Raw genomic sequence first — 24,747 nt, 5'->3', positions numbered from 1 at the left:
CTTGTGGTAAAAGAAGTAGCTCCAGAGGTTTTGAATCCAAAATTAATGTTGAGAGGAGGCTTGACTGTTGCTCCTGTAGAAAAAGTTGTGATTTCGTGGATCGTGTGATCTTTGCTTCTTGCTGTTCACTTTTTAGACCTCTCTCTGAGTAATGAGCAGCTATTGATTGTTTTGTTAGACTTGCACATGGAAATGAATGTTTCTCTACTGGGGATCTGTTGGAGACAGCTGATGTACCGTTATGTGTGGACAGCTTATTTTGCAGCACACTTTTGTATTTTTGTCATTGCAGTCGTAAGATAGTTTGATTCTCTAGTGCGCAAAGAAAGAAAAATCATTAATGCTGTATTTTAATAATATTCTCGGAAGATGGGGATATCATTTGTGACATCAAATAGAGCAAGAGGAGTGCTACATGTTAGTTTCCAGCAGAAAAGGTTTATTTTAATCTATACTGAGAAAATTGACCAATTAAATGGAATGAAAAGTTCACTTAAGATATCTGTTATTTTATTTTATCTTTACTTTTCTCAATGGCAAAAGATAGATAACTTTTAGTGGTCACTTGAGTTGTATGATAGAAATAATTGGACAATGTAACGTCAGTCTTAGTATCTCTTTTTGCTTCTCATATCTGATCGGTGGAATGATTTTTTAAAAATATTTTTAAGTTGAGAGAGAAAAAATAAAATTTTTGTACCTTAGTCTGCAGCTTAAATGTTTGGGGGGAGTTGCTAATGCAACATTCTTGTTTCTTCAACCGTAGTTCGCTTATGGAATGATCTCCCAATTAAATCAGATTTAGGTGGTTCAAACTAGGCTCCTGGGTAGAAATCCCTTGGTTGCGATGCAGTAGCCAAGACCCTGAGCAGCAGTTCAGTCGCCAGGCTTGCGAGCGGTGAGAAGCGTGCCCTCGGCTGGCACCGGGGCGGGTGGGAGCGTCGATCCGTGCACGGCTGCGAGGGTCATTTACACACCACGTGTTCGGGTCTGTGACAGGCAAAATCAGCGGTTTCATCTCCTGTCATGATAAACTGGAATAATGACGGGGCTGCCCTCTATCTATCATCCCTCTCTTGCTTGGAGGGCTTTAGATTTTCCTTAAAAGCTGAAGGACCACTTGGCGTAAAGACAAATTAGTATAAGGCAGTCATAAATTTGGGCTAGAAATTAGAGACTGCCTAACCAGATGAGAAGCAGAGTTTAGGAACAGGCATGGTGTAGGCAGAAGACCAGCTGAGTTTAAAATAAAGCTTGACACATGTAGAAAAGGGCGTAGAAATCGAGGTTGCTCATCGAGGGGTGCGATGGCTCGGGAGGTCCTTCCAGCCTGTGTTTGAGGTCCCTATTTTCCAGTCCTCTCACTATTACTTGAATTTCATTCAGCTGAGCTTCAATTATCTCATCTTTATGGAAGCAAAGCGAATTGCATAAGACAAAAAGACAGCTCGCTTGGTCTGTAGCGCTCACACCAGTGGGTGGATGTGGCTGTGGCCTGCGAAGAGGGTTTTTACAGAAGCAGAGAGTTAAGGGACATGTTTTTTCTTTCATCTTATTCAAATTCACAGGTATTGATTTATTTTAATCACTTGAAAAAGATGTTCTGATACAAGACTCTTGCTTTTAAGTGGTCGTTACTGAATACAATAGGACATCAAGTTTAATGAGAATTTTCAGTGTATAAAATGACAGTAAAGCAAATGGTAACAAGATTCTGGAGATCTAAAAGCAGAGTCTAGGTTGGTGCTAGCTTTGTAGGTGTTTTTCACATTTTTCTTCAAACACAATTTGAGGATGTTGAGTCATTTTAAGTCCTGGGTTATATTAAAAAAAAAAAAAAAAAGGCGGGGGGAGTAGGCAGGAGCACAGTGAAAAAGATATTTTTTTTTTTTTTTTTTTTTTAAAAGCCCAAAACCAGCACAGTGTTCATCTGTTTGATTTGAAAAGGAAATGCACTAACTTCACAAGTTTTAAGTGATCAATCTCTCTTGAGTTTAAAAAATGTGAAGTGGTTTTTAATCTTAACTGCTCTCACTGGATTGTCTTCGTGTTCTCTTACGAAGCACTACAGTAAGGAAGGAGCAGTGTTCACATTTATTTTTCTTTTCTGGAGGAAAAGATTTAATGGAGGTGGACAGATCCAAAGGGTATATGATACGTGTTTAAAATTCTGATGAGCAGTTTCTAAAGGGGATATTACTCTGCAAGTTACTGCATACACTACAAATTTTCATTTTTTCTTCTGCATAGTTCATCCTGTTGTAAAAGTTAATAGAGAATACCCCAAGGTTTTCATGTTGGCCAGTGTTCTTTTTTCCTAATTCATTGTACATTGTAATGATTGTATGAGGAGTGAAAATACTTAACATTCTGCTGATGGGAAACGAAGCCCGGGGTGTGCGAGAGGGGTGTTGTATCACTATGATGTAGTCAAACAGCAGTACAGCATTTCTAAAGTTAACCAGTTCAAGCTAATTTAAAATCAGGAGGGAAAATTTAAATATCTTGCCATTTGGGTATCACAGTTACCAGATAACCTGCAGCTGAAGGGCTCTGAGAATTTATGATGTTCATGGTGGATGGTCAAGATCAACATTGTTCATATGCTTGTCAGACCTAAAGAACATGCAGGTTTTGCAGAAAAAAAAATACATATGAGTTGTTCATGGGTAACACTGAGGTCGTCTTGGGAACCATTAGTTACTGAACCCGCATAGTTTACTGTTGGGGATGTCTTTCAGATAAGACATTATAAGAGGTTCAGTTTTTCTCATCTTCACGTGTTTTCATGGCTTGTCTGTAAAAGCAGGTTATTTATGCTTTGCTGATTTCCAGCTTCAGCAGTGCGGTTCTACTGAGCTCCTTGGTTTGATGATGTGTCTCTCATTTCATTTACGATACTGAACTTTGGTAGCATTGTTCTGTACGGTTACACCACATCCACAAAAGTCTCAAAGGCTTTAGTTGAATGTTTTTAGCTGGTTTTGCCAAGTGTAATCAAGAGGATGAGAAGTTGAATATTCATTAGAAAAGGAATAGATTAGTTTACAGCCTTGTTTTCTCATTTAAAAAAAAGTCAAAGCTTTCAGATTTTGGGGTGACAGACTCTTAAAGGGCGACTCTTGCACATTTTCAGAATAGTACATTGCATACTTTTTTATATGTCTAAGTTTGGCTTTTCCTGTTTACCCTGTTGCAACTGAAACTGTTTATAGAAGCAATTCCTATGAAGCTTGCTGGCCAAGTGATTACATGGTACACAGAGCCCTTTTCTTTTGGGCAAACCGGCTAATACGTTATTTTTAGTTAGTGGTTCATTGGAGCCAATAATTTATACTCGCACTGGATGTTAAAGGAATACATTTTACATAATGGTCAACTCTCCTAAGAGGGAGTTAAAGGTATTCAGTTTGGCGTGGAATTTTTGTACATGGTAAATGAAGATTTAGGGGAGAATGGATGCAGTTTTAAACAAGCTATAATAACCTTTGCCTTTCTCTTTTCCACAATAGCTTACTGTCCAGCTGTCAGAGAATACTGTATTCATGTAAATACTGCTAAACCGCATCATCTTTCACAAGCAAAGCTGACTGAAGGAAAGCACTTTTGATTTCTGATTTAGAAGTTAAAATACTTTTCATTGAAATTAATTTCAATACAAATTCAGGAGGGAAAAAGGTTCCTCGCGGTACTGGTCAGAACGGGACAAAATGTAAATTCAGGTGCCATTTGTGTTCTCGTGTACAAAATATGGTTCATTTTTGTAGGTGTCTCTTCTTGTGTTACTTGCAGTTGTTGAAAACAAATAAATATTAATTACTGTTTTAAAAAGCATCTTTGTACTTTGTTGTACATCTTTGTGGCTCACGTGGGATGATTGATTTTATTGTTTCTCCTTACTCTGTTTCATTGCTCGTTCCTTAGCCTTAACTTTTGCTTTAAGAAGTGCATAGTTTCTTAGGAACCCGTGTAACTCTGTAGAGGTGCTAATAAAGAATTAATCAAGCCAGACCCCACTGGCTTATCTTTACTGTATGTTAAAATACCATTTGTTTAAGGAAGTGCACCCCGGAGATGCCTCAAAGCTGCCGATGGTCCCAGCGTGTAGCTTCAATGGAAACAGAGAGGTTTGAATCAGTTTGGGATGTTCAGGGGAAAAAAAGGATCGTGTGGATGTCTAGGCAGGAATTCTGCTATGGACCTGGAGAGCTGGCTTCCTGGTAACAGTTTCTGACAGGAAATACTGACGATTTCACTTTTCCCCCCATTTTTTCCTACCTTGAATTCACGGGGTTTTAGCATTCTGTTGTCTTGCCTTTAAATTATACCAGCAATAGATGAGCACCACCAGAATGAAAACTGGAAGTATTGTTATCACACTTGAATAGAGTTAACTAAGTTGTGAAAGATTTCAATCTGCGATCAAAGTGGAGGAAGGTAAATCAAACATCCAGCTTGTGGCACAAGAGCAGAATTTCCTTTGATAGCTGATAAAAAGTTAGGTTTGGGATTGTTCACATTTAGAAACCTTTGTGTGGTTTCACTCAAATGCTTTGTTGTGACCCAGATCACAGTGTATTGTATTCGGGCATAGTATAAACTTTGACTTGTTATTTGTAGCTGTATTAAAGACTGTGTTTTTTATATCTGTAAAGGTTTCAATCAGAGTCTTTTGTGTTAGAAATAAAAAAGCCTTTAGGGCATAGAGTGCTGTAAATACAAATTTGTTTACTTTTATGCCATATCTGCTTCTGATTTCTCCTGCTTGCTTTTCGAAAATAATGACCTGCTCGATATGTCACTCCAATATTCAGTCAAGGTGTTTGTTAAAGTTTGTTTAACAACTTGTAACGTACGCCGATCTTGATTACGCAGTCTTTATTTGTACGTAGATTTGTCACTGATTATCAGTGCAGTTTCTGGAACATTGTTTACCATTTGGCTGTTGCTGCAGCGTAGGCAAGAGGGTACGATTCTGCTTCGGCCAAACGAATAATGTTTGCTTTTTTAACTATGCTAGATTTTTAGAATGTAACGACTGTCAGGTATAATTGAATAGTTTTGTACAAATATTTGAACTTCCATGCTTGCTAACTGTAGGATGAAAGGAATATTTTTTCCCATCTTTTGTAAAGCACTTTGAGATCAAGGACTGACAGTACTGTATTCAATAAAACACCACGGTCAGATCTTGAGATCTGAAGCTTTGACATAAATTTTCAAGAAAGTTAGTAGTAGAATAAAGTTTGTGTGTGCGTTACTTAAAGATCAAAACGTATGTGTTTGAAATGGTGCTTCTCCAAGGGTGTCTCTCAGAAAAGCGATTGCTCTGGATATTTGTGCTGCGCTGTGCTGCTTCCTCCCGACGGACTCTTTAGTGACGGTGCCACGCGATATAACTCCACTACATACATCATGCACAGACGAGGCATTTTGGGTGGGGAGGCTGGTTTAAAAAAAAAAAAAAAAACCCAACCAAAAAAGCCTGGCATCACTGTCCTGCTGCATTCCCTCCCACTGACAGAAGATAAGCTGCGAGTGCTGGTGCGCTGCCTTTGCAAAGCCTTTTTTAAAAAACCACCAGCTGGTGCTAGTTCACGTGGGTGAGATTCGTTTCCTGTGTTCCCCAGGGCCTGGCACCAACTTGAATCGTTCAAGGGGCGAATGTGATGGCAAAGTGGAAGCACCATCTCCCCCGCTGCCTTCATCACACCTTGCCACTCAGAGCCCCCCCGAGATCTGCTCTTCTGGTGAAATGTCACCAGAAACCATGATAAAAGGAGAGGTGCCTTCCTCAACCCAGGTAAGACTGTGGGGGAAGACGCAAGAAATTTAAATGCAAAGGTATTTGTTTAATCAAATTCTCCCCAGTTAGCAGTGCTTTGAAGGACCGTAATACTTTACACTTTGATCTGTTAGCTTTTTTTTCTTTTTTAAATACAGGGTATTTTAAAACTAGAAGTCTGAGGTCAGGGCTGGTGCTGTCCTAATTTTAGTCTTTCTGCCTTACCTCAACAGAACTTGTGTTCAAAAACCTGTATTTTATTGTAAATCCCTTTGTTTGCAAAACATTGCATACAAGAATATAATAATGATGTAAAGATAGCCGAGACCCCAGCTATCCATTGCCTGCTTCTGGTGTTCTGCATTTGGTTTTCTTCTGTCTAAATTTGGATAGAAGCAGGCTGGCTTTCTGCATTACAGGAGTCAGGAATTTGACACAAAATCCATAGCTTTCTGTGGCTTTTCTTATTCTTAATATTTTTGAATGACACTTCAGTTCTATTAAACAAATGGGTGGAAACACAGATTTTTTTTTTTTTTTTTTTTTTTTTCCCCTGTAGTCACCTTAGAACAAAATGAGCTGGTCAGAATGGCTGGTAGTCGCTTGCCTGGTCTCCAGCAGACCTGTCCAGGCTGCATCATGCCTCTGCCTCATAGAGGGCTGCCATCTGCCACACGCCGGCATACTTGCAAATGGTTTATGGAAAAAAAAAAATTAAAAAATCAGCTTTTATTTGTAATTTGGATCAGCAATGCCAGAGAGCATTGCATAAAGGGAACTACGCAGAAGGTGTTTGTTTTCTATGGGCTTTTCTATGTGGAAAGAAAAAGTAGCTATGTATGGCTAAGGGAAAATTTTCCAGTTCTGTTGTATCTGCTAAAAATTTTCTATCCAGCGTTTGCTGCCGGCCTGAGTGGGAGCTCCAGATGCTTACGGGACTGGAAACTGAGTAGGTACCCAGGACCTAAATAAACACGTTGATTACTGTCTTCAAAACACTGAATCTTGCAAAATATGGCCCAGCTAACTTAGCTGCTTTGACAGTGACAGCTTTGTGAGGACAAGTAGGGTTGCCACGTCAAATGATAGGTCTCCCTGAAAGAAGGGGCGAAGGCTGTGATGAGATGGGAGTCTGAGCACTAACTGCAAAGGTGTGTTCTTGTGAATGCTTGCCTTACCTTAAGTATGCTTTTCATTTGCAGGCCACTTACGATGGATTTTTAGCGCTTTGGCAGTTCGATAACTCTGATTCGAGTAAGTAGAGAGAAAAATATTTTTTTAAACTATCATTATTTTATACCAGAAGACACTGATTTGTGCGTGTCTCTGCGTATTTCTGTTTTAGATACGAGTTTCTCGAGATCGGAAGACATGGACGTAACCGCTGATGGCCTGTTCCTGGATGCAGCCCTGGGCAAGAGGCTGACCTGTGGTTTCTGCAGGAGGGTTTTCCAGTGTGCTGAAGAGCTGAAGGAGCACATCCACGAGCATGCTTTCTCCATGCTTCTCCCCTTCGACTTCGACTGCTCCCAGCCTGGCCTTGCTGACAGCGTGCCCCCTGGCCAGCTCGCCCGCTTCCAGTGCTCCAAATGCCCCGCCAGCTTCACTCTGAAATCAAACATGGATCGGCACGAAAAGACCATCCACTTCAACTGTAAGAAGATGCAGTGTCCTATCTGTGCCAAGCTGTTTCGGGACAAAACAGACTTAAACCGGCATCTCATGTCTGTGCACTCGAACGAGCGTACTTTTGTCTGTCTCTTCTGTGGCAAGGGCTTCGGTACACAGAAGAACCTCGCTAGCCACGTGAAAGCGTGTTACCTGGGCTCTGCCCAGCTGGGCGGGTTTGAGCTTTTGGAGAGTGTAGGACAAAACGAGGATCCTGAGGACGCGTAGCTCCTGTCGCGTATACGAGACACTTCTTTTAAACTAGGAAAAGCAAATTGTTCCATTGTTCTCGTGCTGCAAACGAACGTACCGCAGGTGTAATTCAATAGAGTAACTCCCCAGAGCTGATCAGGTTGATAATGTGCTGGTTCCACACACTGTGTAACTGCAGCCACGGTGCAATTTTTGTGCAAAAATAACTTTCGTCAGTCCATATACCGGGCACTTTGGCTATCTTATTGGTGTGGTCATACTGCGTGCTTATACTACCTTAAACTTTTTTTTAATCAGTAGATCTCAAAGTGCTTTATAAAAGAAATGGTAATGTTTTCCTCGTATTTCCTGGGAAAATAACATACCTCAGCTTGTTGAGCGTGTTAGCAGTAGAATTAATAACAGAATTCAGTCTTCTGAGTTCTGGTCTAGTGTTCTGTCCATTAGACAATTAGGGCATTTCAGGGTGTTTCATCTTGAGATTAGGAGCTGTGAAAGCACTGGGTTGCTCAGCCCTGTAAACTGTTTATAAAGTCTGGTTTTCTATGTCATTTAAAGGAGAAGAACCTGCTGCTTGTTCATATGTGCAACAAGGTATATCACTGGGGCTTGAAAGTTGTCGCAGGGCTTGTGTATTTTATGGAGACTATGTTTGAGTGCTTTTAGGACTTCAGAAAAATTATACTGGAGTATGGCTGTGGTTTTCAGGAATTCTGTAAATTTTTCCGACTCGTTTGTTTTATATAATGTAATTAAGTCAGCCAGACTGAATGTATGTTCTTGAAACTGAGGAGAGGAGACTTTACGCAGAAGATCTAATTGTAACTTAGGGTGTGCATACAAAATCAGTAATGGTTGTTACTGGAGGGTAGAAGTCTTACTGTAATTCCTATTATATGAAATTAATTTATTTTTTTTAAAGATTAAATATTTCTGTATCTCTTGCTATATATTTACATGCAAAACCAGCTTATAGTAACTGTGAAATGAAAGTAGCATAATTAAGCGTAGTGCTTCCCAGCTGCTCTGTGTACAACACAGCTTGTCAGCAGCTTGAGCTTTGGCGTTGTAGGGTTGCTTTCCTTAATGTGCGAGACAGGCAGCCGAGGAGACTGAAGCAACTTCTGCAAATGGTCTGTAGAGTTCTTCAGGGAAGTTCTTTCTCCTAATGTTGTTTCATCTCAGGGAGACAAAACCGAGAAATACTTGGTTGTGCACAAAGTGGACTGGAGCAGCCTGGAGGTCTCCAGTGGAGAGTATCTTGCAAAGCTGTTTTGTGGAGAGCTGGACGAGAGATCGTCCGGTCCCTGCCGCTCTCGTAGCGAGGGAGCAGGTACGCTGCGGGGCAGCGCTGCTCTGCCCGGTCCTGCCGGGAGTCGGAGCTTCGGGGAGGCGGCTCTGTGCCCCGTCAGAGCTGGGTTTGTGAGGGTTGGGAAGCCAGAGTTTCCCTCCTTGGCTTAGTTCGTTCTTACTCTTTGTTTCCGCAGGGTGCCGTCAGATTTGAGAATATGTTCCTAGATAATCAGTGTAGTGCACCATACTTCACTTTTCTTAAATTCTATCTTTTTGCAAAGTCTTGTTCATTTTTCTCGCTCTTGTTCCCATGGACATCTTTGGCATTGTGGATCACGGCTGTCTGTGAACCTGTGTAGTTTATAGTTTGTCAGCTTCCCTTGTTGCAGATGTCAGTTTAATTGCTTTGTAGTTTATTTTGCTCTTAAAGAACCAGTAAGTGAGGGAGGAGAAAGCTGAGCCAGAAGAGGAAGTTTTGGCCAAAATGAGTCTTACCTGGCAATCTGGGAGCAGCATGGTAGGACTTGTCTGAATTGGAAAAGTAAGATGCCAGCAAAAGTAACTTCAGCAAATTTTAAAAGGATTCGTTCATGTGATAATAGTTACTGACACTTCATGTTTGTTCATTTTTCTCATATTTGAGGATTTAATTCAACATGGAACTCTTTTTCTATAGTCAGGTCAACTCATTCTCTCTAATAGAGGTTTAAGTAGTATTTTACTTGGCCTGTACATCAGAGGGCTTCCTGAGTTCAGCACCGAGAATTTCCAGTGTTTCTCTTCAGGATCATGGGTAGGTTTTTTAAAATGTTAGAACCATAGGGTATAACATAGCAGAGGCTTAGCGGGTTCGTGTAGAAAACTTTTTAAAAGCAGGATTTTTGTGTTCAGAAATGGCATGGGAAGATGTGTAAGTTTGACAGTTAAATTGCACCTTGCTGTTTATAACCTTAAATATAATGAGGATGAAGTGGACAAGCATTCTCCTAAAATTTGTGAATTCTTCGTAATAACCACATGAGTGTAGTATTTCAGTGGTTAGCTACGTACGAGTTTACAGAGTTAACACAGAGTGGCTCTATCAGGCAGTGTGTCGCTAGTGCTTTCCCTTCTCAAGTCAGGGGCGTGGGAGCCTCTTTCATTTAACAGCCTCAGTGAAATAAGTGAAGTTAATTGCGATGACAATACCAAAGGCTTTTTTTCAAGCATTATTGTGCCGATTTTAAAAAGGCACATCATCTGTAAATACTTTAGCAGAGTTAAGTACATAGGTATTTTACTGTGGCACTGTTTGTATTACGTTCTCTGCTTCTTGCTGCTATTCTTCCTGTAGTTGTGTCCAGTAGCTGGTTACCTGTGGCGCTACTGTTAATGGTCTTGATGATCTCCTTGCAGATTATTTCTCAGGACCTTAATGCTGCTATATGTGAGCTCTATAAAATACTGTCATTTAGACAAAAGATCATACTCATACCAAAGGTGGTATGTTGTTCATTAAGTCTATGTACTTGTGAGTGCAGATATTTCACAGGAGCATGAAAACGTTAACTCTGCCATACAGTTATTTTTCTAACAATGCTTTTGTTTTTAAGGTGTTTACTTTGGAGATACGAGAACTAAATATATGGCTATTTGGTGGAAAAAAAAAATAGTTTTCAATAAAACTATAGCTGCAAAAAGTGTTCTGTGACTTTTTAAATACCAGCGTACTAGAAGCCGAAAATGTTACTCTCGAGCGATTTAAGCTGAATGCAGGCAAAAGTAAGCGTGAGGGATCTTGAAATCAGAAAACGTTGCGAATATGTTGTTGGAAATACATTTCTGTGTTGGAAACCCATGGCTATTTGTGTGTGGAAGCACCTAACGTTTGGAGTTGCCTTTTTGGCTTCTGCGGTAGCTCAGCTCTAAAGTGAAGGGACAGGTCGGACAGTAAATGAGAGGAGACATCTGGTCATTTAGGAAATGACAGGATCAAGTGCAATCTGGTGATGTAGGAAATAAGGGATTTTGTGGTATTCTCTTCTCTAAAGCACTTTTGCTTCGTAATCTTGGGATCTGGTTGCTGTCAGGATCTCCATGGGAGTTTTTTCCGGAGTCAGGTGCTTAAACCTGACTTGCTGAGCGGCTTCTCCTGCTAGCCGTGGTCTACACGTCACGTTTGTGGTGTTGAGCAGTACTGGACGTGGCCTTGGCCTGGAGGAAGGAGGGTTACGTGGCCCCTCTTGACTTCCCTTGATCAGCTTACAGCTTGCTTACCTTGTCTAGACTTCATAGTAATAGGTTTATAGTGATCCCAGGGAGTGTAGGTGTGTGTGTGGCCTATCACTAATGCTTCAGCAAGATCAGCCTGGAAATGTATTTATCACAAATAGCTTTGTATCGTAAAATTGATACTTGCTGTAGAAGAAGGTGGGCTCCTTGCCTCTGATTGTATAGACAAATCTAAAGGAGATGATAAAAGAAAAAATACTTTTCCTGTAATATAAAAGAGAGAGTTTTCATATTCTAGTTGTTTAAAAAAAAATTTTAAACCTTGTAAATCAGGATGGGTATGGGGAAGGGCTGGGTGGTTACATTATCAACAAGAGCTTGCACAAGGCTCTGGGCATCGGGCCATGTTAAAAGTACCTCCTCTGGGAGGTTCCCAAAGCACTGCAAGTGCACAGTCACTCAAAACCAGCCCTTCCAAATCCTGCCCGATCGCAGTGAATAATCTTTACTGACAGGTGAATGAAATATTCTTTAGCGTTCACTTACCCTGTCGTCAGTATTGCAGCCATGGCCCAAGTGAGTAGGCTTTTTTTTTTTCTTCCTTGGGCTAGAAAATTCTCTCAACAGCTCCACAAATGGGTTGCAAAAAGTCCCACCAAAAAAAAAAGCACCTGTAGGGTGGACCACCACCGTTGCTGAACAGCCCAAAGCAGCAAGTTAGGGACGCAAGAAAAAGAATATGAGAATGTTAGATCCAGTTCAAACTGCTGCTCAAAGCGTGGAGGATAGGTTTAATCCCAGGTAGTCAAAACAAATGCTGAGACAAAATATCACAGCAGCTTTTAAGATAGATCTTGAACCATGCTTTTAGCCTGCACTAGAACAACAAAAAACTTCTTAAAATACTTTTTCTAAGATGAGCTTGTGTTGAAATGTTTGTTCTGAATAAGAAGGGTGGTGTTACCTTGTGTAAAGATGTCTCAATAGCGTCATGTAGTTTGCACTTCTGCAAGAGGGACAAACGTACTTTCCACATTGTTTTATCTGTATTGCAAATACGAGACAAAGTAAATTTTAGAAGAAAAGAAAATAAAAACCCCCGAATTAGGTATTAAATGATACCGAGTACATAGGCCTACTGACTTTCTTAAAAAAGGGTATTTTTAAGTGACTGTTTTTCAGCATACAGTGTAACTCCCAGGGCATTATCTGTGGTATACTGAGGGCATGCACTGTACCTTGGGCTGGTAGGGCGTTTGTAGGAGATAACATTTCAATAAGCATCTAAAAATATTGCAAAGTACTCGGTATGTTAGAAGCCATGTAGTAGGTCTGGTGTTTCCCTTACTCCCTTAGCTCTCCTACATAGACTGTCTTCATTTACCAAGAGCCATTTATGTACCCAATCGTGTACTTAAGGTGATTAACTAGAACTTGCTTTTTTTTTTTTCCCCTCTTGTTGTTATGTAAACAATATATTGCTTTGAGAAATAACAATAATTAGGAGAAAAGTGGGTGAAAATTAACATACTAATGAAAAGCAACAGCATTATTAGAAGGTGGAGATTTAAGATCATATCCAGGTGGGCAGTCACTTCCAAACTTAGAGTGGGTGGATGTCCTCAGGGAGTAGCAAATATTCTGCTTTCACCTGCTGTATTTTGCATATGGCACTTTCGCGTTGTTTGGGGGAGGAAATACCACCGCAGCTGCCATGTGCATTCTGCTGGCAAATTCGACCCCTGGGCTGTCGATACTGTTTGTGTCCCCTGGGTCCGCTTCCAGCGCGCTTCTGAGGAGATGACAAGAAGAAAAGAATCAACAATGTCAGAATGACTTCGGAGAATTCATCCCTTTTCTAGTTCAGCTAAATACGAGGGGGGGGAGGCAGAAAAAAAAGTCCCTCAAGTTGTCTTGTCAGGAGGCTTGCAAGGATCGTGCTGTAATTCGACAATAAGCATCCTTTTATATTTCTGTATCCATGCCGCGATGGTCATAGTAGTTGAGAGTTGGATAACGTAGAGTGTGTTTGTTGTAACTGTCCTGTTTCTTCTGGCTAATCCTCGGTCTCTGCACCTTCGCTGAAATGCTCCTGGGGCGTGTGGTGATGATCTTGCATCACCCCATAAATATAAAACTAAAGCGCAGGGCACTGTCAGGGTGTTACGTTTGTGGTTTTCTGTTCATGGCTAGTAACTTCTTCCACAAATAATAGTGTTAGAATTTTAGATCTTTAGGATAATTCGTTATAATAAACTAGAATTATAGCAGATTGTCAGCCCTTTTTTATTTGCCATTCAGCAAGCGTTAGGCAATGTGTGTTACAGACTGTTGTGCATTGGTTTGTTCAGAGGCTTCTCTGGTGAAGGTACTTGAAGTTCTTGGCTTTAATAATATAAGCGCAATAATATAGCATAAGGATTAAAAAAATTGTAGATGGTTAAGAGGTGAGAGTGTGATTTCACAGTGAACTAATTTAATAGTAAACGAGAAGACTGTTTTGAGACGTTCTGCAAGTAACCTGCGTGTTCCTCTTGCTCTCTTCCAGTCAACGAGTTCACAGTCATCAGGAAGAAATTCAAGTGCCCGTACTGCAGTTTTTCAGCCATGCATCAGTGCATCCTGAAGAGACACATGCGATCCCACACGGGGGAAAGGCCCTATCCCTGTGAGATCTGCGGGAAGAAGTTCACCCGCCGGGAGCACATGAAGCGGCACACCTTGGTAAGAGTGCCCCTGCCAGGCGGCTCGCGCCGGCCTCGCCTGGCAACGGGGCCCGTTGGTTCGGGGTCGAGATAACAGGAGCTTCCTCTGGCTTAGGTTTTCCCCTCCGGGGCTCCTCTGAAGGCTTCTCCAGTATGTTTTCTTCCCCCCACCTTTCAAAGGCCCTGTGTTTTGCTGCCTGTTCATCCAGAGCTGATCTCCACCTGCTCTCCTCGCTCCGCCGGAGGGCTCCAGCCCCGCAGCCCCGGCCTCGCTCTGCAGCGCAGCCCTCTCCTTCCCAGGAGGGAGAATACCTAATGCTGTCTTCAGGATGGAAAAGGAATTTTTTTTTCTTTAATAGGTTGAGTGACTCAGTGCAGAAAGCTTTAAAAATCAGTCACTCAGCAAGAAGAATTCAAGGCAGAGCTACTCTGCTCTGGCAATGCTTAGTTATCAAAAATAATGTTATGCCTTATTAAAGATGGCTGCTCGATGCCAGTGAGGAGGCTGGTTGGTGCCATTGTGTGGCTTTTCACAACTTCCTCAGAAACAAAATTTTAAGCCAAACTTTGCTTTTTTTCAGGGAAGAATTAATTTGATATCTTAAAGTGGTTTCTCAAAGCTTGGTATAGAGGTGATGTTGTGGAAGAGCAAATAGTTTCTACATAATTATCTCAGTAATGCACACCAGCACGTTCTGGTGACCCTCTAATGAAGGTTGTAAAGAAAACATGATTTTTTTTTTTTTTTTTTTAAATACTGGGGATGGTAGCTGTGAGGTTCTAATACAGTGAGATATTAAAAAACAAAATCAAGAGCATTGACAGTTTCAGTGACTAAGAATTGATTTACTGAGGTCATTTAAATAACTTTTTCCATATTTATATTATCTATATGTATCCTACTTATGTATTAAATTTTCAATGTAAAAAATATCTTACCAGAGGAGGTGTGCTTAGAGTAATTAATGTTTTCCTGGTTGTAATTCTCAAAAAGCCACAAAGAACTTGAATGCCTCGTGCCAGTCCTGCAAGCATGTGCATCCCCTCGCAGACCTTCCTGCAAAGGCAGTTTAATAGCAGCAGTGCAGCTTGGTTCAAGTGTAACAGAATTTGCAATTCCTTTTCTTGCTCTGTGAATTCTATACTAATAAGAGTCAGCATATTTTTACATACCGTGGGGAAGGCAGGGAAATGCCCTATAGCCTCCAGGAGTGAAACTGAGGTGCTCTGCAGATTAATTTTAGTTCTCCTTTTTTTGCTGCTGGTATCATTTTAGGTGAGTGACTTGGTTCTGTTGAGTGTGAAGTTCAAGTTCTGTTAGACACCCGGGGAGATGAAATCAGCCACTTGTGAACACATACAGGAGAGGATATATGTCTGTCTGAATCGCTCTCTGACTTCTTTTATGTCAGGAATGAAGCTAATTTAGAAAATACCAGCTGGATTACAAATTTTTAGTGCCAGTTCCTGAAAAAAGTGCAGCCCTGACAATACCGATTTTGTTTTCACTTCCAAAGAGCTGTAAATGACTCTGAGGCATGGATGCACTAAAGAAAAAAGGACAGGGATGTGGGTTTTTTTTTTTTCTTTTTGGTACTGTGTAAGGCCCCAGAAAAATTCCAGTTTCATTATTTATCTGAAGTTTCTTTTGAAGTGAAGCTATGAAAAGGGGTATTTTCTTATATGCAAATAGCACCGTGATCTTCGTTTACAGAAGCAGTTGTGCAGGCTGCCTGAAGTGCTTGTGGCAAGATTAACTGCTGGGTTCATACACTTTGCTTCTCTTGTCATCTTATTTCCGGTGCGTCTGATGTTTTGGGGCTTAATTGCCGACTCTTGGGTAAATCTGTAAAGATGAATGCTGGTGTGCGTCAAATAAAAAAAAAACGTGTTATAAAAATAACGTGTAGGAAAAGGAAGTAGGTTTAACACACCAAAAACCTTGTTTCTCTCGGTTCCTCAACTGGTAACCAAAGACAAAAGGGACTATTTTAGTTTAACTGGGATTAAAAAGTGTATTTTTACAGTCTTTATATAAAATTTAAATTTGAATAGAAATGCTTGTTTTCTTTGAATTGGAATATTAAAGTAAAACAAGATTTTCTTTCCAAAATATTTGCATCTCAAATGATATTTCTGTGCGGTGGCAGATCATAAACTGAGGTTTCTCACCCCGTTGCAGCGAACAGCTGTGTCCAGAAGGAAGCGCTACCGCTGTAATACCCTCAAGGTTTTCAGCTTCAGAAAAACTTAACCAAAAGTCCCTCGGTTCTGTTTGAAGTGACTTGTCTCCATACGTACTGAACTTTCTTACCTGGGCTGTCGCAGCGTCGCAAGCGACTGCAAACTGCTTAGAACCGGCAGGATAAATTTAGATGGGGAGGAGTTTTGTTTGCGTACTGAGCTTCTATTTCCTTGCAGTAGCTTTTTAAAATTTTTTATTATTATTATCTATTATTAAATCTGTAGCAAACTTGGCTATTATTGCAGATACTACACCACCTATGCAGCTTGCTCCATCCCTGCCTTTCCTGGGCAGAGCTGCTGCCTGGTGAGCTGGAAGCCGGTGTCCCAGTGCGTCCCGACTTCCCGAACGGCAGCGTTACCCCCTGGCACCGGGATCGTCGAGGGCCTTGCGTGAGGAGTTGCTCTGGTGTTCAGAGCTCCACCATGCACTGCCGCCCCCTTCCATGCGCGCGTGTCCGTTGGGACGAGTGCCCGGCCATCTGCTCGGGGGACTGCCTGCTCCCCGAGATGCCCCCTCGTTACTTCCTTGGGGGCTTGAGGGGGGTGCTGGTGTTCGGGAGGCAGATCCAAGTGGTGAGCTTAGGCCTGCTGCAAGCGCACAGATTTCAAGCCCTGTTCCTAGTTTTGCAGCAGGGAACACCTTGTTGTGCCAGCTGGTTGCCTCCGTCACTTTATTTCTGAGAACTTAACCCGTTTCTAAAATTTTTTCGGAAATCTAGGATGTTGTCAGCACAACATTTTTCCCTTCTCTCCCTTGGAATAGTGTTTATGATCTTTCTAATGGCATTTTCAGACACTTGAGGGCTAGACACCATTTCTGTGTTTAATATTTACTGATTTGGCTGTAAGGGAAATAGGATTCATTTCTACTCAGCTCCATCCAGTAACGTGGTTCACTTCAAATGTGCTGACTAAACTGTCAGCGTGGGAAAAGAGGGAGAGAAGTCATCAGTTTTTAAACAGATATTTGAATTAGGCGTCGCTTTGGTACCTGTTTTATCGTTTCCTTTTTTGTACAGCTCTTTTAGCCCTATTCTGCACCCTTGACCACCTTCTGTAATCCTATTCAGCTTTTGATGCCTGAAAATCATTCTTCTAACAGTTAAAAATGAGTGATGCCTATGGATGTTGTTAGACGACTTTGACCAGCCCTGTCCAACTGCTTTTACAAAAGCTTACATGTAGTTTAAAAAAAAAATAAAATACAATGACTTTGCGTGATGCAGTTGAAGAATCCATGGCGGGGACTAGCTCAGAGCGAGGGAAACCTGAAGCCAGAGCACATCAGAAGAGCTCGTGGGCTTTGAACGCGGCTGGGACCGGTGTGGTACAAAGCCCGAGTGAGTGTCCTGTGGTAGCGAGGGCTGAGGGGGTGCGATGGGTCAATTTGTCCTCTTCCCAAATACCTTTAGCTCGGCTGGGCGTTGCGGGTGAGCAGTGAGCGGAGGGTTACAGAGAATCTGGCTGCGAGAGCAGATGGTCCCGTGCTGGGGCAGCAGCGGGGAACTGGCCTCACCAGGCAGCTGGTTTAAAAGAAAAGGAAGGACTTTCCCACACCAAGGCGTGTTTAACCAGCAAAACCTTTCCTACAAGCTGTGGTGAGCATGAAAAGAATAAATGAGTTCAGAAAAGGATTAGGCTCTGACACGATGTGCCCCGAGGCTGATGGTCTGCACAAGGGCTTGCTCGGGACGACCCCGAATCGCCGGTCACTGAACAGTCTGGTACAAGGTGGATCCTTCTCTGCTTCTGTGCTGCTTCCCAAAGTGTCTCCTGCGGATCAGTGCCAGCGACAGGGCACTGGCCAAGGCACGCTCCCGGGCTGTCCTGGTGTGGCGTCAATATATTAAAAAGAATATATATATATATATAAAAAATATAATGTGTATCAGTCAGCCCTGAAGTAGTCAGGCAGTTGGACTAGATGATTGGTGTAGATCCCTTCCAACTAAACTATTCTATATATAGATAAAGTGAATATATAAATGTATTTTTTATATATATGTGTGTGTATATAAATTAAAGTACCTGATGAGGCTCCTCGTGGTGGAATTCAGGAGTTCTTGCTGCACTGGTTGGCTGTTTCCTTTGGGAGAGGAGCAGGTGAACGTTTTGAGCAAGCTCTTTGCCTTCTACACATGGCAAAAGTGGCCAGCAATAGGTTTCACCTTTGATTAGGTGTTTTTGTGCTTCTCAAAGTACGTAATTTTTCTCATTGTGTGGTGAATTTTGAATCTTGACGTGATTTCTGGTGTCCTACAGAGCATTTTCCCACTTACCGCTTATTCTGTAAGCGTGATAGCTCCCTATGCCTGTTATTTTCAGACATAAAATGCAGCCTGATCTGTAGAACAGAAACATTTGTGACAAACCACTTTTCAGCCACCAAAGTAGTCAGAAATAAGGTTAGAAGTGCATTCGGCTGCATTTTTGTAGAGATACAGGCCGTGTTAACAGTGCCCCTGTTCTTTGGTTCTTGGCAGCAGCGGGGTCAGGAGAGAAACCCCTAAATTAACGTGATGTTGACAGTGGTTTGATCATGGGTGGTTCTGCTCTGCTCTGCAGAGAACCAGCGCTTGGGCCGGTGGGGTTTTTGTGCTGTTAAAAGTTTTCCTCGTGGCGGTGGTGCAATGCAACTGCCGCACCCCAGAAAAACAACAAGAAAAGGGGAGGAAAAAAATTAAGTGATAAAAGTTCCTCTCAAAACTACTCATTTAATGATCTGAAGGCGGTCTCAAACGGATTTTTCCACTGTATGACACCATTTCAGGGTTGAATTAATCATAGTGGCTTTGAGTTCAGGCTGGAAGCCCACGACGATCTCGGGCTGCGCTCGTGGGCTGCGGTGGAGAGGACAGGGGAGCGCGTCCTGCCCTGCGGCTCTCGATCCGCCTCCGTTGACATTAACTTTTCTGATCGTTCTCCTTTTCCAGGTCCACAGCAAAGATAAAAAATACGTCTGCAAAGTGTGCAACCGAGTGTTCATGTCCGCGGCCAGCGTGGGGATTAAACACGGCTCGCGCCGCCACGGGGTTTGTGCCGATTGCTCTGGCCGAGGCATCGCTGGTCACCTGGACCACAACGGCGGCGAAGGGTCTCCAGACGAGTGCTACCCCGGGGAGGGGCAGTACATGGAAGACCCGGATGACATCAAAGTGGAGGGAGACGAGGAGATGGGAGACGACGACGACATCAAGTGGAAGGATGACGTAGGAATGTCACAAGATGACGTGATTTTAGATGATGACAAAGATGTCGACTCTCCGCAGGAGCAGGACAACTCTGGGGAGAACGACAAGGATTTTACCTGGATTTCTTAGGGATTTTTGTTTGTTTGTTTGTTTTTTGTTTCGCTCTGTTGTTTGTAGGGGGAGGGAGGGTGGGGGAAGAAGGAGTATGTTGGAAAAACTAAGTAGCCTTGTTGTCGTCCATTGTGTGCAAAATAACTCTTGTGTTTTCTAAACAAGTCCTTCTCTGTTCCACTCAGATACTGTCTTAGCCGTGTCGCTGCCGGCGGCACGGCTGACTTCGCCTTCCCCTTTCTCCCTCCACGACCAGCCCCGACCGCGGCCGCCCTCCGGCCGAGCCAGCCAGGTGCATGCAAGTGAGGTAGAGGTTCCGCAGGTGTGCGATGGGGAGGCTGGGTGAAGCATGAGTCCTCGTCCCCTTCCCGCCCTCAACTGAACACCGGGGAGATTTTTGAGTCCGAAGCAGGGGTTTTTTTTGGTGGTGGTTGGTTGTTTTTTTTTTTCTTTTTTTTTTTTAACACCTTGTCTGTGTGCTAAAATCCCAGCAGCAGTGGAATTACAAGCTAACGTTGTGAAAGCAAATGGATGTGTGTGTTGGAGGGCTTCCCTTGATGATACAGGCCTTTTGCAAAGTTATTTAAAGAGAGTTTTTATTATTTTGTGTGGAGCCAAATAGATCAAAAGGCAAGTCAGATACAGCCTTACGAATTCTTTTCTCAGCTTCCAAAAGAATCGCCATCAAAGAAAGATTATGACGTTTCTTGGACCTACTGGCATCTTACCCACGTCCCGTCTTCCAGCCTTGGTTATCCGCGGTCACCAAAACGCGTGTTGGTGCTTCCAGAAGCACCCGTTGCTATAAAGGACACGGGTAATTCTCTACCTGTCGTTCTCTGCAAATATCTTCACTTTTCTCCCTTTGCTCAGCTGCCTTTTTCATAATATATGCAAACCGTAGGAAAAATGAGGCATATAGCAAAGTGCAGGATGAACTGGGAAAGGCGAGAAGCCAAGGTGAGGAGATCCCAGCTGGGGGCAGATCTTGCTGCTCCTGGCCCGTAGACTTCGGCGGGGCTGGGATTTCACCTGGGTACGTTGTTCTTCCTCGCCAATCTAAAAAGTTTTGTTCATCACTGGTAGGTGTAACACCTACTTAATCCATGACAAAAACCTTCAACTTTAGCTGCACTGGGTCCATGTAAATTTTCAAATAAACCTTTTTTTTTTTTTTTTTTTTAAATAAGAACCAGGTTTCTCTCCCAGTGTCTCCTAACAGACTCTGTGGGACTGCGCCAGGTAGTTGGATTCTCCTTGTTCATATCGGCCACTGTTGCCTTTTTCCAGCTACCCCTAAATGACAACAGCAACAAAGTGCATTGGAAGTGTCTTGTTCCTGAGAAGAAGCTTGTTTTACCCTTCACCTCTTTGCTTCTGGTGCTTTTTTTTTTAAAAAAAAAAAAAAAAAAAAAAAAAGCTGAAGACCTCACTCTTTCCTTACCGTGGAGCAATTTTATACGATGTCTGTGGTGATGGTATCTTGAAACCTGCCACAAAAGACAACCCCTCACCAGAAAGCCAAATGACTAAAGGTGCTATTTTTCCTCCCGTGGTGGGACGGGCGATCCCTGCGGGGCAGAGAGTGTTCTTGCAGGTGTGCTGGTCCTTAACAAAAAGCGTGGTTCCACCCAGCAAAGGAAATAAAAAGGAGATTGTACAGTGAACCCCAATAAAGCAAATAATCTTGGAAGGATTTGAGCTGCTTGGTACCAGGATTTGGTGGAGAGTGGTGGGAGCCTTGGTCCTGGCACCTGCAGTAGCCGGTTCTTCATTCCTTGATTTTTATTCTTTTTTTTTTTTTTTAAAGTCGCATCCTGGGTTTACAGCGTTCAATTCCTTTCTCTGCTCCTCAGTTCCTTGCAGACACTCGCCACCTTCTCTCTGCGGGCACCTTCCCCCTTCGCGGTGCCGGTCGCCTTCACTGGGAGCCTCCAGCAGCTCCCAGGCTCCTGGTCTGTCGGTTCTAGTGCACGTCAGTGATTTGGAAACCTGGGTCTTTCCTAAAATCCTCTGTTTGGCTCAGTGAGGCCACGTGAGCGCCGTCGCTGCTGCTCCTTAGGATTGAAGGAGTGAAGCGGGACTTGTTGCTTTTAGCCAGCAAGAGTGGATAACCCTCTAAATACAGAACAGGGCGGTAGGGTCATGCAGAAACATTTTTATTAAACTGTAAAAATCTGATTTTACATTTTAGCTTCTTCTAAAGCCCTCCTACCGTATTTAAAAAGACTTAAACCCAGTGGTTTAGGATTGGGCCTTTGTGTACTTTCTGCCCAGCGGTCGCTGGGGGGTCCCAGAGCGAGGTCGCTGTTTCCTTACCCCGACTTTTGCCTCTCGGAGTGCGGACTCTGTATTTATTGTCATTTATCCTGTAAATATGGAGGGGGGGTAGGGGATGTCTGAGGTCCTGAACTTGCAGCCTCACCTGTTACATGTAGACAAATACATACAGTACTTAAAAGATATCTGTAGCTTTGCTTTTTATATGTAAAAGTCTATTTAAAAAAGAAATTTTAAACCCAAACCATTCAAACCCCCTCGTTTTCTGTGACATTCCGTCTCCATCCGCTGTCGTCCCTTCCGAGGAGGAGCAGGAGATGTTGGTGTGAGTCCTCCTCTTCCTCGCTCCTCCCTGCCCTCGCCTTTGGGTGACTCGATTTTTGTAATCGGAGTTACGGGGTGCTTAGCTTTACTTTGCAATTCCTTTGGAAATATTTTATATATTTTTTTTCTTTTCTTTCCTTTCCTTTTTTTTTTTAAAGGGTAGGCAGTAAGCCAGATGGCTTTCAGAAGTGTTTCCTGGTAGTGCCACTTTGAAGCTCTTTTTGAGCTGAGGATGCAAAAAATAAATCAAAAAGAGAGAAAAACTGAAAATCCTCGTAAAATCTAACTTTTACAATATTACCATTATAATCTAGCACATGCTTCTATATTACTAACATACACTATATATACCAAATAAAACCCTGCTAACACCTGATGTATATTTTAAGTGCTTTGTTTTGATGGAGGTGTGCAGATCTGGAAATACAGGAATTAGTCTTTGAACTTCCACGCTCCAGCGGGCGCTTTGTGAGGCTTGGGTTCGAAAAAGGAATTTGGGCTGCTTTTTTTTTTTTTTTTAAATGCTGAAACTTTATAAAACTTCATCAGTTGCTCCGCACGACCGGACCCTTCGGGCTCCTCTCTGGGCGCGTCTCGGATCTACTGCCTATGCAAACTTCTTCTGCTCTTGGAGATTTAAACAAAAAACCAATAATTCTGCCTGTTCTATCCAACACTAGCTCGAGTAACCTCTAGCATCTCGTCTTTGTATTTCCCTTCAGGGCTTTGTATACTTCACTGAGGTTCCCTTTTTTTAATTTTTTCTAAATATATATATATGTGTGTGTATATATATACAGATTTAGTTTCAAAATAACTCCCTTATAGGTGAAAAATTGATACACTTGGTCTCGATAATGTGCGATGGATTTTTTTTAAAGTATTCATACATACTTGTGAATGTCCCTCCCTGAATTTTTCTTTATTATCCTCATTTTTTTTTAAAAAAAAAGCGTGCCAGGAGTACAAAGAGCATTTCAAGCCGTGCTTTGTGACCGCCTTGCGCAGAACAGGGTGCAGAGGGCCCCGTCCCGCCCTTGCCCTCCTCAACAAGACCCCGAGGAATAAACCGAATCCCACCCGGGGTGGGCCGTGGTCTGGGGTTGCGTTTGGAGAGGATCTTAAACACCGAAGACAAATGAGGTTCTTGCGTGGCCTTCTGACAATTTGTTATTTCCAAAAATTTTATTTAAAAATCATTAATTACTCGGTTTGGTGTATTTTAAGGTCACCCGACAGCCTCGCAGCTGCGGAGTGACTTTGTGGGGAGGTGAGAGGGGGATGTGTCTAATGAAGGTTTGCAAAGTGATTGGTTTTTTTTTTTTTTTTTTAATCAAAAATCAGTGTTTTGGACTACAAAAGGAATATTTTTCATATGAAAGGAAACCCTCTCTAGCATTAGATCCCCTCGTGTTTCTTCTCGCGACTCATGCCTTTAAACGCTCCGCTTCTCCAAAGCGACGGCCGCGTTGCTTTGGGGGCTGGGGGGTGTGTTTTGGGATCGATGACTTGGGTGGGGGCTCAGTTCCTGGCCCTGGTTCCCGCTGGGGCTGAGCCCCCACCCCGGGCACCCCCTGCCTGGATGCTTCCCATTTTGCACATCGCCCTCTAGGAAAGAAACTCCATGAAAATAATGCAAAAACTGGAATTTTTTGCAATATTATGAAAGATAATCTTATTTTAGCTCATTCTGTGACATGTGCAACTCCTAAGAAAGCCATACTTAATGGTTCCTTTTATTTTTTAGATTCTATATTGTTTTGAATTTCTGCCTTTTTTTTTTAGTTCCGCATAGTAAGAGTGCTGTGTGTATGCTTTCATATATATTTATTTTTCAACGTGCTTTAAACCTGTCTACAAAAATAAAGCTAAACAAACAAACAAAAAAAAAAGGACAGCGTTTGAAGATTGTTGATTATTTTTTTTGCTGGGAATATTCTATATTATACTGACTTTATATTAATTATTATAAACCTGTGTTTGTATTGAAGATGTGTTTAATATTTTGGGGAGGTTGAGGAGATTTTAGTAACCAGAAGTCAGTGGGAGAACATGGCTGTGTTGTACTGATTTTCTGTAAACGTAGTTCAGGTAAATATGACCTTATTTTCTAGTTGATCTCCCGGTTTCTCGTCTGCCTGGGCATGCCGGAGGCGTGCCTCTTGATTATAATTACTTTGTGATGGGATTTAGCTTAGACATACTTGCAAAATTCAATCAGTTTCAATAAATTGGGAAATTGCTGCTAAAATTTTGTCTTTTTTTTTTTTTTTTTTCCCCCCCTCCTTTCTCCTCATAGTGAACGTACGGCTGGGGCGCTGCCGGTGCTGTGCGGGGGCCACGGGCACCACCCAGCTGCAGCCCTGCGATGCTGCAGGGCCCTGCACCCCCCCACACCCCCCCCTCAGCGCTCCTGGGGGCTGCGACGGAGCCGCTGCGGGGTCCCCAGAATCCCCCCTTCACCCCCAGACTGGGGGTGATGCTGCCTTCACCCCCCCCCTTTCCCACACCCATCCCAAACAGGTACCTGTGGCTCAGCGCCCCCCCTGACCCCCGTGTGTTAGTGTTGGTGGCAATTTCCTTATTTTTAGGGATTTATTTGAAATTTTAAAAATCCCTTTTGCACAGCTCCGGGGAGGATGCCTGGGATGCAGGGCGCGGGGGGGGGCATGTCTGGGGGTGCCCTCTCCTGGCAGCGCAGAGCCCTTCTTAAAAGTAA

At 42.6% G+C, this 24,747-nt stretch overlaps 1 protein-coding gene across 7 annotated transcripts in view; it reads left to right on the top strand.

Annotated features, from left to right (window-relative positions):
- Positions 1-24,279, top strand: part of ZBTB46 (zinc finger and BTB domain containing 46) — a 59,369-nt gene extending 35,090 nt beyond the window's left edge. For 4 of the 7 annotated variants that reach the window (XM_074888295.1, XM_074888292.1, XM_074888293.1 and 1 more), the window contains 5 exons: positions 5,631-5,803; positions 6,988-7,039; positions 7,131-7,439; positions 13,719-13,894; positions 19,056-24,279. In XM_074888295.1, coding sequence (XP_074744396.1) covers positions 5,631-5,803; positions 6,988-7,039; positions 7,131-7,439; positions 13,719-13,894; positions 19,056-19,442 — 1,097 coding nt within the window. In that variant the 3' untranslated portion in view covers positions 19,443-24,279. Of the gene's footprint in view, positions 1-5,630; positions 5,804-6,987; positions 7,040-7,130; positions 7,440-13,718; positions 13,895-13,990; positions 17,821-19,055 lie in introns of those variants that run through there. The other 3 variants (XR_012631431.1, XM_074888296.1, XM_074888297.1) reach the window with 3 other exon arrangements.
- Positions 24,280-24,747: the final 468 nt, after the last annotated feature.

This window comes from Strix uralensis, chromosome 18 (assembly GCF_047716275.1).
Source record: "Strix uralensis isolate ZFMK-TIS-50842 chromosome 18, bStrUra1, whole genome shotgun sequence".
Taxonomy (NCBI): Eukaryota; Metazoa; Chordata; class Aves; order Strigiformes; family Strigidae; genus Strix; species Strix uralensis.
Note: the sequence above shows the minus strand (reverse complement) of the source record. Positions and strands in the feature narration are given on the sequence as shown.